Genomic DNA, 12,900 nt, shown 5'->3' on the forward strand with positions numbered 1-12,900 from the left:
GCTTGTATTGTAGACAGCACAAAAGATACAGCTGGCCTCTTTATTTTTCTAGATGTGCATAATAATTACCTGTTCAACAGAATCTGTCTTTAATTAAATAAGAACTGCAGAACTCATTAATATCCTTTTGGGATCCTTCACAGAGGTGCTGCACGGTTCATTAGCTTAGGTTCATTAGTTAAAGAACAGATTTTTTTTTATAAAACACAACCAATAGATCACAATCTTGATTGTAAAGACAAAAGGACACACTGGCTTTGCTGCAGTCAGACACCAATGCAATCACATGATACAGAGAGCACACAGCTTTGCATCGGTTTATACTTAAGAGACCGTTTAACTAAAAGAGATTGTGGTTTTAAAAGGCTTTGGTTTTTTTGGCAAATGCAGAACAATGAAAGTCGCTGCTCCTGGAAATGAAGACAATCAAACAGCAAAAGGGATGAACAAACAACTGTTCTCTTCCCTTTTTTTTCCTCTTTTTTGCGCTTGATTTTAACGACTCTGAAACAAACGACACGTCCTGCACGTCCCTGGAGCAGCAGATGGTGGGATTCATTGGCTTTCTGTTACTGGAATGACTGGAATCTCTATAAATGTTGCACTTGCTGAGTATTTAAATTTTTAAAGTCCCTCTGATAGGTTTATTCAAGGTTATAAAACAAGGGTAATTACCAATTAGGACTAACTACCCTGTTTGAGTAAAGCTTTATTGACTGCACAAAAACACATTACATACTCACTTTGACAAAAAGCTGAGCCAGTAGGGCACCAGAAAAACAGAAACATACTATCTGATAAATAATGAGAAGCATGGTTGAGACTAAGTCTCATGACACAATGACAGACTGTTCCAAATGAAGACAAACTTGAGAATAAAAAATAATAAGTTACTGAAGATTAAGAGCAGGCTTGCAAGGCACAGGTTAGGCATCAGTCACACAGACCTAGAGATCGATCAGCGACACCCTGGCAACCTCCGATAGCTAGATAAAAATGTGCGTTCCCTTTCTAGCTGGCAAGTGGCTGCTGGTGGTCGGACGATGAAATCGGTCACAAAGGGGGTGCTGCCCCAAAAACCTCCTTGTAATTCCTTTGGTCTTTAGCAGATTCCCACACTTGTCCCTAGTTTCCATGAAAGGCACCGACTTGTCTGCAAACACATGTACTGCCAACATTTACTCTCTGGGCTTTATGGAAACAGAGACCGTTTGCCTTCCTTCAAAGTAAATGCGCCCTGCTACTGCAACCAACACATTTCAAAAGGCGCAACTTTTACTTTGAAGGTGAACATTCTCCCTTTCCAGTTTGCATCATATTTTTCACAGTTTCACCCTGACTTGGCAAGTGGTTTGCGAGTGTTTGCAGATGAGTGGTGACCTTAAGTACTGCTGCCTGGCTAACTACAGCCACTCATGAAACTCATAAGATACACCGTGTGGTACTGAGCTAAATTATTTACATGCATGTCAAATATATTAGTTTTACATAAAATGTTTTGTTAAAAAAATATCATCAAGAAGAACAACACAGGAATTTTGATATTCACAGTTTGCGGAAGCAATATGGACAGAGCATAATTTCTAAGAAAGACCTGTTTAATGAGGAGGGAAAAATCATTTAATTTAGATACAGTTGATTAAATGCATTGCCTTATAAATTATGAAGCAATTTTACTAAACTACACAAACCATCAGGTTTGTGGAGTTCTTTCATTATTTATTTATTTAGTATTTATTTTCTTAGAATGAAAAAAAAAAAAAAAAAGGCCACCACCCAAGACGACACGGTTAAATTGACTGCTTTGTTTAAAATCACAGACCAAAACCCAAATCTGGAACAAATAATGCAACTTTAAGCAGTCAGCTGATTATCAAAATTTTAAGCATTTCAATTCCTCGATGAGCTGACTGATTGCAGAACTAGACCCCCACATTGCAGGGAAAAAATAAATAAAAAAGCTTTTTTAACGCTGACTGCGCATGTTTACAGCACAGATGAAACAGTCTGTGACTTGTGTTGGCAGGATTATCTGTCACGTCACTGACCTGAAGGGCACAGTTCATCATACGAATAATGTAGTCAAACTGTTGGTGGTCCAGTATGGCGCGGTTCTGCTGAACATGGAGACTGAGTTCTTCGGTTAGACACTGGCGGGCTGCCTTGCCTTTCAGTGCACGCAGTGCAGCCGGCAGCGTCTGTTAAAATGAAGAAAGAGGGCTTTAGAAAGAAGTAACTGACCTGAGAGAAGAATTTGATTAGTACAAGACAAAAAACCAAAACAAAACAAAACTATCATTAATTTAAGACCATTCAAAAAATGGGAAACAACTCTGTGAGAAAGAAAACCTTTGTTTTAAAAAAGTATTGACCAAGAGTACAATTTATTCTTTACCAACTACAGTGCTATGAAAATGTACTTGCCCCTTCCCGATTTCTTCTTTATTTTTATGTTTTTGCATATTTGTCACATTTAAATGTTTCAGAACATCAACAAATTTTAATATTAGACAGATAACCCAAGTAAATACAAAATGCCGTTTTTAAACAATTTTATTTACTATGGGAAAACAAAAACTATCCAAACGTACCTGACCCTGAGTGGGAAAAGTAATTGCTTCACTTGTTAAATCATGACTTAACTGTGAATAACCACATGTTTTAGAAAGTTGAGTTCAATGTCACTAGCCACACCCAGGCCTGATTACTGCCAGACCTGTTGAATCCAGAAATCACTTAAATAGAACCTGTCTGACAAAGTGAAGCAGGGTAAAAGATTGGGCAATGATCTAAAGAAACTCAAGAATGGCTGAGAAAGTAATTTCTGGAAAGGGTTTCAAAGTTGTTTCTAAGGCTTTGGGACTCCAGTGAATCATGGTGAAAGCCATTATCGGATAATGACTTTCACCATGATTCACTGATTCAATGATTATCCAGTAAATGAAGAAAACTTGGAACAGTGGTGAACCTTTCCAGGAGTGGCCTCCCTACCAAAATTACTCCAAGAGCGCATCAACGACTCATCCAGGAGGTCTTAAGAAATGCGGGCCTCACTTGTCTCAGTTAAGGTCAGAGTTCATGATTCAACAATAAGAAAGAGGCTGGACAAAAATGGCATCCATGGGAGGGTTCCAAGGTGAAAACCACTGCAGACCAAAAAGAGCACAAAGGCTCATCTCACATTTGCCAAAAAACATCTTGATGATCCCCAAGACCTTTGGAAAAGTCTTGGGGACTGACGAGACAAAAGTTGAACCTTTTGGAAGGTCTGACTCCTGTTACATCTGGTATAAAAATAACACAGCATTTCATAAAAAGAACATCACACCAACACTCAAACACGGTTGTGGTAGTGTGATGTCTGGAGCCGCTTTGCTGCTTCGGGACCTGGATGATTTAACTTGTAATTGATGGAACTATGAATTCTGATCTCTACCAGAAAATATTGGTTTGTGCCCTGAAGCTCAGTTGCACTCAGGTTATACAGCAGGACAATGATCAAAATCACACGAGCAAGTCCACCTCTGAATGGCTCAAAAAACAGAATGAAGGATTCGGAGTGGTCTAGACAAAGTCCGGACTTAAATCCCATTGAGACGCTTCGGCATGACCATAAACAGGCTGTTCATGCTCAAAAAGCCTCCAATAAGGTTGCATTAAAACAATTCTGCAAAAAGAGTGGGCCAAAATTCCTCCACGGCAATGTGAATGCCTCATTGCCAGTTATCTCAAACACTTAATTGCAGTTCTTGCTGCCAAGGGTGGCACAACCAGTTATTCGGTTTATAGGGGGGGGGGGATTACTTTTTCAGGGCCAGGCAGGTTTGGATAGCTTTTTTCACTTAATAAATGAAATCATCATTTAAAAACTGCATTTTGTATGTACTCAGGTTATCTTTGTATGATATTAAAATTTGTTTAATGATCTGAAACCTGTAATAGTTACAAATATGCGAAAAACTAAGAAATCAGGAAGGGAGCAAATACTTTTTTTTCCCACAGCAATGTATATACCAACACTGTATGTCAATCAAAGATTTACAAACTCAGAGAATTCCTGCTATGCAGTTTTACTCATTGCATGCAGATGCAGGTCCAGATAATATAATTCCTGTATGAAACTACAGGGATACAAAAAGAAACTGTCAATCCCATTTTAAACACACTGGATTCAACATTGGACTGATTGTTCACCTATGAACTCCTACAGATCAGGCTACAGTGTGAAATAAAAGTTTGAGGAATGATCCCCGTGCAGTGTAAATACTTGCAGAGACAAACACATGAGACAGTCCCAACTGATCAGTCCCAGTTGTAATTATTGCTTGGCAACTTAGCCTGGCACAGAGATGCAGAAAGATTGATTACAGGCCCCTCTTCATTCCTGCTTCTGAGTGTCTGTGTGCCAGCTGGGAGATAATATGACTTCAAAGGTGAGGAGAAACCTGCAGCTCCATAATGACCTGAAAAAGCGGTGTTACCCAAAACACGGATGTCTAATGAGCTTGTTTAACATGCATCACCTTTTCAGTCTCCAGAGTCTTGCTGTCAAAGATGGTCGAGATGCAGTTCCTCACGACCTCCAGCCTGCGAGCGCTATTAAACACAGAGCCACACTTTCCCATGATGGATGCTGGAATAAACAGAGACAAATGAACTGGGAAATACTTTTTATAACAAAAACTGCAGGCAAACACTTTTGTGGAATGTATATTTTGTGCATCATATGGTTTTGAAGTGGGTCATACCAACAGGTGGTCCAGCAGGTACTACACACTTTTTCTCAGGTCGTGTGGAAGGAGGTGCACTGCTATATTTTGCTATACCCTCCTGCATAAGCTTCTCCACATTTTCTTCCTCTAGCACAGGGAAGGGTATCTGGTGTACACGCAGGTGGGATCCCTCGGATGGCCGAGGCACTTTCTGGAATGCCATGTGGGGGTTTGGGTTCTCCTAATGTATATCCACCAGGAAACAACATGTATTAATGGGACTGACTGTTGTAAGTAAAGCAGATTTGCAGGAGCATACATGTAGAGCAGGCTATAAGGAATGAGGAAAATCAGACCTATGCAGCAAACCAACCCGACAGAAGAAACTTTGTTGTTGTTACTCGCACAAATACTTACATTTCTGTATAGCTGCTCGGAGAGCTCCCTGATGCGCTTCTGCAGTTTGGCAGGGTTGACCTCCTCTTCCTTAAAGCTGTCAAAGTCTAAGGCCACCAACTACAAAGCACACCAACAAATAAAGAAAACAAAATGTAAACTGGGTCAATTGAATGAAAAGATGTTTATGTATGAGCTTCTGCGTTTAAAGTTAAACTGTGAAAGGTTTCAGTGGTGCATCACGGTACGGTACCTCATCAAACAGATCGCAGGCTCGGTAAGGTGGACCCCTCTCTGAGACAAAGCCAGCAAAGGCCATGCCATCCAAAACCTTGGTCAGGAAGTCATTCTCAATAAGGCCTCGCTGGCCCAGGAAGGCAGTCTGGATAATGTCAAATTAGAGCCGTTACAATTCCATACAGATGGGAGCAATGCAGTTGTGTTCATATGGATTTACTACAGACGGGAAAACAAGCACAGCCATAGCAATTTTTAGAACAGGATCGCAAAATCTTCAAAAATATCTCTGCAAGGGGGGGACTTTTATTATTGCAACGTGGATAAATTCTTCAGTACACACAGAAAGGGAAATAAATCCAGCTATAAATGATCACATGCAAATGAATTTAATTTACTTTACGCATAATTATATGTGCCTGTGGCTAGAGGAGATAAAACACAGTTCACTCAAGCCTCTCCCCCCCACTCCAGGATTCCAGGCCAATAAGCAGAGCTTTAGTTTATAATGTGATCCATGTGGGGTACTTTGAGGGGTGATTTGCTGATGGGTTACCACGGAGACACCACAGACACGAACAAACAAAAACCCCAGTGCAAAACAAAAATGTAAACCTAATACGTTTCATATGGCTCATTGCCGGCTTTGCCCAAGGTTACGGGACTGTGTCCGAAGTTTGCATAAACAAAAGGATAGCATCATGGAAAAGTCACAAAGTTTTTGTGACACGCTTAAAACAGCATGCATACACACAAAAATGCACACACAAACACTCGCATTATACACCTCTGACAAGTTTATCTGTCAGGTCTTTATGGGCAAGTCCACCCACATTGCTGGCTAAAACAGTCCTGGCAGATTGATGGAATATCATGTTTGCAAGGGAGGGATTGCTTAAGGAGTTTAATCGAAAGCTTTTGCAAAATGCTAATTTTAGCACTGGAAATTTCATTATGTCGTTTTCTTACCTTGTGAAAGTGGATAACGGGTTCGGAATGGATGCGGATGAGCTGCAGGCAGGACCTGTAGCCCTGGAAGAGTTGTGCAAACAGCCTGAGAAAGACGGCCCTCACCTCCTTGTCCTGGAAATCACACACACATACACACATGCACATTACACATCAAACAGCTATGCCACAAATGCAGTCTGATAAGTTAATAATACAAGAGACACGCTTTTTTTCTCTTTAGGGTTATGGGTTACCGTCAGTTAGTACCCCCACTCCAGCGCTAACCCCCCCCCCCCGTGATAAGAGATTTTTTCTGGGCAGTCTGTCCTCCTCATGTGGGAAGAGGAGGACATCACTCCTTACAATGAAATACACTGAGGATCGTGAATGAAATGAGGTCAAGTGTTAACACTCCTGACTTACCAACAGCTTGAGGTTGGAGGATGCAGTGCGAGGTGGAGGGAATGCATTGTCTGCTATCTCCAAATCAGGGTGCAAAACCTATTCAGATGATACATTTGTTTTCATTAATCCCAAGTTTTTAAATGGAAAACCACTTGGAATAATTCCAACATCAACATAATAAACACTGCTTGTGCACAGTGAATAACCAGGTAATGCAGTAAACAAGAAGTGTCTCATGATTTCATTAGGAAGATAAACATTTTAACAGAATCTAAGAATTCAATTATTTGATTAAGTCTGTATGTGTGTTCTCGATGTCTTTGTGAAAGATGAAATGGCAGACATGTTCTTGGTGCAATCAAGAGGTTCTGCAACTCTAAAAAAGGGAAAAATACTTGATTCTAATTCAGCTGATCCTCCCTTCAAGTCTGTCTCTCCTCTGACTTCCAGGGAACACTCGCTGCGCTCTGGCTATGCTCAGATCACAACGTGAATGCTTTGTTCTGAATCCCTGAATCAGATCCCTGCACGTATCTGATGGCAACTAGATGATCTCATCAGCATCAAAATGAATTCTTTCAACTAATTCTCATTTTCAAGAAGCGGAGAGTCTCAGTGCTAAATCCAGCAAGTAGTGCAGATGGTGAGTGAAGACTCGAGAGTTTGGCCAAAAAACAAACAAAAAAAAGATTCTCAGGGCACCTCAGGACATTACAGACAGTGGCAATTCTACAGTCTGTTGGGCCGGTAGACAAAAATACACAGGGGAGCCCTCCAACACCTCCATCACCATTCTGTTCTAAATAATCTGACACCAGCAACAACAGCCTAATAAACAATGAGTAAAAGATTATTCTAGAAATGGCAGAGATGATGTTTGTTTTTGGTAACAATACCTATGAGCCAGCTGTCTGGATATGAAGTGCTAATACTGTAACTACTTGCTTCAATGTTCCTTCAGCCTATCTGCTATGCTAACAAGTCCACTGCTAGTGTCTCAACTCTGGTGGCTGGATTTCTAAGGAGAGATTTAAATGTTGCGGGAGTGCTCACAGCACTCTTACTGTGCACTTCACAGTAAGACAACCTTGAAGGGGTCAGTGGCCAAGTTTAAATCAGGTGTGCTTTTTCCTTTTCTGTTTGGAGTTGCAGAACTTTGAGAGTGCACAGAAGCTAAACGAGGACATATCCCATTTCATCTATAAGGTATTCAAAGGTAACCAACTTCAGGAATATTTAAACCTTTGGGTGCCCGCTATACATGTTATCATCTTTAAATAATGTGGGTTTTAGGTGTGTGTGTGCTCACCAGGGACAAGGTAGACTGCGTTTGGTGTAACAAAGGTTCAGGGAGCAGGGACAAGGGCAAAGACTCGGGAATCTTTACTGTTCCTCCATCCAGGTCAGCAATAACAACATCCAACTGATCAAAAGACACAAAACAAGGTAGTTTTACTGCAGCTGGAGGGCGTGCTGTGTGGTACAACATGCATGTCTGATGAGATTCAACTGCAACCAGCTAAATAAATAAAAATCTTGTTAAGGGGCACATTAATTAACCCTTATGTGTATAAATGCCCTAAAAAAAAAAAAAACTCTCCTGGTCAGTAGAAAAAAAAAGCAAGTCCTTCAAGCAAGCCCTGCTTTGAGGATATCAAAATAAACCTTAAAAGACTCTCTTGTTTGTTAATGATTCACAGGTGTCTTTCAACAATTTATAATCTTTGACTTCTGCATGAAAGTAGGACAAATAACTAGATGGCCGTGACACATCTGCACTCACCAGATCCTGGATTTCACTCTGAAACATGGAATGCACGCCGATGATGAAAGGAGTGGGCGAACTCAAAACCTCCAGCAGTCGCGAAGGTAGAATAGGGATGTATGGGTAGCTGAACACATGGAGAATACACAAATTTACTAGTAAGACAGATTAAGAGAAATTATGCAATGACTGGTCAACCAAGAGCTTAAAATATACTTCCCCACAGGGAACAGGATGTGTTTGATTGCACGTTATTATGAAAACGGAACTCGGATGAGTAAACTTATTTCAAGTGATAAGAGAGCAGTAAAGCACGGGTGACTTTTATAGATTTTGCAAATTTTACAAGATTTGGAAATGTTGCATTATCATCATCATCTACTGGAAACTCGGGCTGTGTCAAAACTGGACTAAACCCCAAATAATTAAAATTTAGAACACTGTGTGTTGCCATCATGTATTTCATATCCTGTTGACACACACTCTCTTTCTAATTCTACCTGCAAAACAGAAAGACCGTGAATTGCATACCAGTCATCTGAAATGACCGTTTCAGTCTGGTTTAACATTTTCAAATAACAAAAGGGTTTGTTGAGACTTGCGGCTGTGTTTGTGCAAACTTCCAGCAGCTTAGGCAGACAAATAAACCGCTGCTGTCTTTAGCCATTTTTGTTGCTGTTGGCAAACTCAGCCCGAGCAAACAATAAAGGACACAGCATGCAAGGCAAGGGAATGGCAGAGTAGCATCATGGTTTCAATGTTTTATTAACTCCGCCAGAAAGGTTATGTTGTTGGGAGCGCTTGTGTGTGTGCGTCTCATTCTGCCTGTCTAAACACGATAGCTCGAAAAGTTTTGAATGAATTAACTGTCAGAATGATCTGCTGGAAAACTTCCATCCACCGAGGACTTCAAAGTCAACTTAATAATTTATTGGTCAAAAATTGACAAAAAGCCTTATAAGTTAGAAACTACGAATATTATGTCAAATAACCTCTGACCTCTCCTTCAAGGTCGACAGATTGATCTGAAGGGAAAAGTGATAATAATGCCGCACAGGGCTATTTAAAACTATGTTTCTAAATACCATTGTTTGTACTGACAACACACTGTATATGCATATAGGAAATGACATAAGGATTCTAAATATCAGACTACTTTGGACCTTGGACTTCTTCTTCAAGGTCAAATAAGGTCAAAATTTCATAAAATGTCTTTTATCTTTAAAACTGCTTAAAATTTTGCTGCCTTCATTTGTATCGGCAACATTTAGGAAATGATACTGATATATGGAGATTCTAAATATCACAGTATAGTCTGCATTCAAATATCATCTCACATTTGACCTCTGATCTCACGTTTACATTTCACATCTGCCTTTCTTTCAAGTTGACCCCAAAATGTGCTCCATCTTTAAAGAAAGTGCTGTCGAGAGAAAGAATGAAGCCACATAAATAAAAAATAATTATACTCAAAATCATGTCAAGCATTTTAAAATGGGTCTCAATAGGTTAAATAACACTTGTTTTTACTCCACTACAAATGGCTTAAAGTAGTGGAGTAAAAACAAAATAAATATATATTAAAAAAAAATCAATACTATTCCCTTTAAAGGAAATACTGCCCAGAGTGTGAGTTTGGTGAAGGTCTGTGCTCTCCAAGTGCTCTTTACTTATAAAAAAAAAAATAATAATAATTTTCAATTCATTGCCATGCCAAATTGTGACCCTAACATCTGAATGGTGCAGCAGAAATCGAGAACGGGCAATCTTTTTTCCAATCACCTGTGTAATTTTGGTGAGCCTATGTGAACTGGAGCCTCAGTTTTGCCAAGCTGACAGGAGTGTGGGTCTCCTGCTGCTGTAGCCCATCTGCTTCTACATTCCACGTGTTGTGCATTCAGAGATGCTCGTCTGTAAATCTTGGTTCTAATGAGTGGTTATTTCAGTTACTGTTGCCTTCAGTTACTGTTGTCTGGCCATTCTCCTCTGACCTCTGGCATCAACAAGACATTTTAGCTCAGACAACTGCCGCTTACCTTCCGCTGTAAACCCTAGAGATGGTCGTGTGAGAAAATCCCAGTAGACCTTCTGAAATACTCAGATCACCTGGAAATCCAGGGTGTGCTCAATTAAAACTGTTACTAATATTACTACAATGACGCCTCAAAATGTCTTCTGCGAAAAAGGCATACTGTCTCCTTCCTCCTGTGGTCTTCCTTCCTTTAGTCACGTGTTTTGTTCTTTTGTGCTATGTTTGAAGAGTCCCTCATCACATTTGGCCCAATTAGCTTAAAATACCTTTTCTTGCAATATTTGTTTCACAAGCGTGAGTGTGATGCATAAATCTGCTTTGAAAAGGGAAGTAAGTTAAATAACCACATATGTGAAAGTTAATGGGGAAAAATAAGAGGATACACAAGGTTACATTTTGTGATCTTAAAGGGTGAATTCATGCAGTGGATGTAACTGTTTCTATAGAAATGAATAAAAAATTAACAAAGTTAATGATCAGTCAGATCACAAGACAACAAAGTCACAATACCAGTCGGTGAGTTAGTGGAAAGTCACATGAGAATCTGTCTCATCCAACCATTTCAAACACATGCTCACCTGTATTTAAGAGGAAACATGAGGGCTTCCAGGGCGCGGCACGCCTCTCCAAGCCTCTGGTAGCTGGTGGAGTGGAATAAGACCTTTTGTTCTGTCAGAACTGCACAGAACAGGCTAAGAACATTTTGGATTCCTGAAACAAGGGAAAAAGGAAAAAATACAACTGAGAAGGAAATAAATGAGGTATTTGTTGGAATGTGACATTCACATTTTCCAGATCGTTCATCTAAAATTGATTTGCGAGGGGCTTCAAAAACTTCAAAAACAGATTAGAGCAAACAACATGTACTTTAAACTTCTGCGATAACCATAAAAGCTTCAAGATGGATCACTGACACACTAAGGAAACAATATTCTGTACACTCCTTGTTGTTAGAGGAATCTTAGTATAGAAGGTTTGAGGTTTGGGACACTCACTGAAATTTGATCTGCCTGTGATGGAAAAGTACAGGATGAATTCATAGGGCATAAAATGTGACTTCTTTTAAGCTGAAGTGCAAAGTAAAAGTAAAGTTCATTTATTTAGCATGTAAAGGTTTAAAGTCTTCAATTACATTGTATTTATATAGTGCCAAATCACAACAAAAAGTCACCTAAAGGCACTTTATACTGTATGGTAAAGACCGTATGGTAATTAGAGAGAAAACCCAACGGTCAAAATGACCCCCTATGAGCAAGCACTTGGCGACAGTGGGAAGGAAAAACTCCCTTCACAGACAAACATATTGAAAAACAGGAAAAGAAAGATAATGGCTATTTCTATTTCTATTAGAAATACTAACAAATAGAAAAAAATCTAATCAAATCCTGCAATTTAAAACAAAAAACAGGAGAGTGAGAAAACACATATAAAAATAATAGCAGCAGAAATGGGATATGAAATATAATAAATATACATCTGCTCTAGTGTGGAGGTTGCAGTATTTGCCTCAGTTGGTTCCTCAAATTAGATCCAATATTTAGTAAGAACACTATTCAAATAAAATTATTGAAAAAAGTGTGTATTTTAGGTATTCAAGTAGTGTGGACTGAATAGGGTGTCTCTGTACTTCACCTGATATAGCATTCAGCCCACGTATTGATGTCTGCAGTCCTTACTGCAGGTGCATGTGCTCGACTCAGGTCATTTACTGTGTGTCATTGCCCATCTCACTCTCCCCAGATTCCTGTCAGATCTACGCTATCACACTACACTACTAATACTACTACTACTACTACTACACGACTAATGCAGGCTTAAAAAAGGCTTAAAGTAGTATTTACTTCCCCCAGTGTTTTGTCTGGGGACATGAATAGAAAAGGTTTTCTCTGCAAAGATTAAATTGATGTTTAACAATTTGGAAGTGAAGAATTTAGGTACGCAGGTTTGGTAGATAAAGCAAGAAGCTGTCAGCAATGCAGCATGGTCCGAGACCACTAACGGCTTTACATACAAGTCCATAAATTTTAATGTCAGTTCTGTAGAACACTGAACTGATGCAATAATGTTTTTAGGAACAGCCTTTCCAACAGTCTTTTTGGGAAGTTCAATAAAAAGAGTGTTACAGTAATGCAGGCTGGGTTGTGCCAGGTCTTTGATTGGGAAGCAGTTGTGGTGGCAGCCGACTTTATTTCTTATCAGTATTGTTTTATGTGCACAGCTGACAGCAGCTTTAATGTTTTGTTTGTCACCTCCTATGTAAACGAAGCTTTCTTTGCTCTTTTGAAATTTTACAAAATTCCCCCCCAAATAAAATTGTTCACATTTCTTAGGGTTTTTTTTTTTTTTTTGCCTTTTTGTTTCTTTTTTGTGTGGCTGCCTGAACTGCAAAAAGAATATGAACA

At 39.5% G+C, this 12,900-nt stretch overlaps 1 protein-coding gene across 1 annotated transcript in view; it reads right to left on the reverse strand.

Moving 5' to 3' along the window:
• Nucleotides 1–12,900, reverse strand: part of sbf2 (SET binding factor 2) — a 105,755-nt gene that overhangs the window by 42,122 nt on the left and 50,733 nt on the right. The window contains exons 7-16 of the mRNA XM_030721929.1: nucleotides 11,077–11,209; nucleotides 8,485–8,593; nucleotides 8,011–8,124; nucleotides 6,720–6,797; nucleotides 6,315–6,428; nucleotides 5,362–5,490; nucleotides 5,130–5,228; nucleotides 4,749–4,953; nucleotides 4,524–4,633; nucleotides 2,049–2,198 (exon numbers count right to left, since the gene is read on the reverse strand). Of these exons, the coding sequence (XP_030577789.1) occupies nucleotides 2,049–2,198; nucleotides 4,524–4,633; nucleotides 4,749–4,953; nucleotides 5,130–5,228; nucleotides 5,362–5,490; nucleotides 6,315–6,428; nucleotides 6,720–6,797; nucleotides 8,011–8,124; nucleotides 8,485–8,593; nucleotides 11,077–11,209 (1,241 nt within the window). The remainder of the gene's footprint in view (nucleotides 1–2,048; nucleotides 2,199–4,523; nucleotides 4,634–4,748; nucleotides 4,954–5,129; nucleotides 5,229–5,361; nucleotides 5,491–6,314; nucleotides 6,429–6,719; nucleotides 6,798–8,010; nucleotides 8,125–8,484; nucleotides 8,594–11,076; nucleotides 11,210–12,900) is intronic.

The sequence above is a fragment of the Archocentrus centrarchus genome, chromosome 3 (genome assembly GCF_007364275.1).
Source record: "Archocentrus centrarchus isolate MPI-CPG fArcCen1 chromosome 3, fArcCen1, whole genome shotgun sequence".
In the NCBI taxonomy this organism is placed as follows: domain Eukaryota; kingdom Metazoa; phylum Chordata; class Actinopteri; order Cichliformes; family Cichlidae; genus Archocentrus; species Archocentrus centrarchus.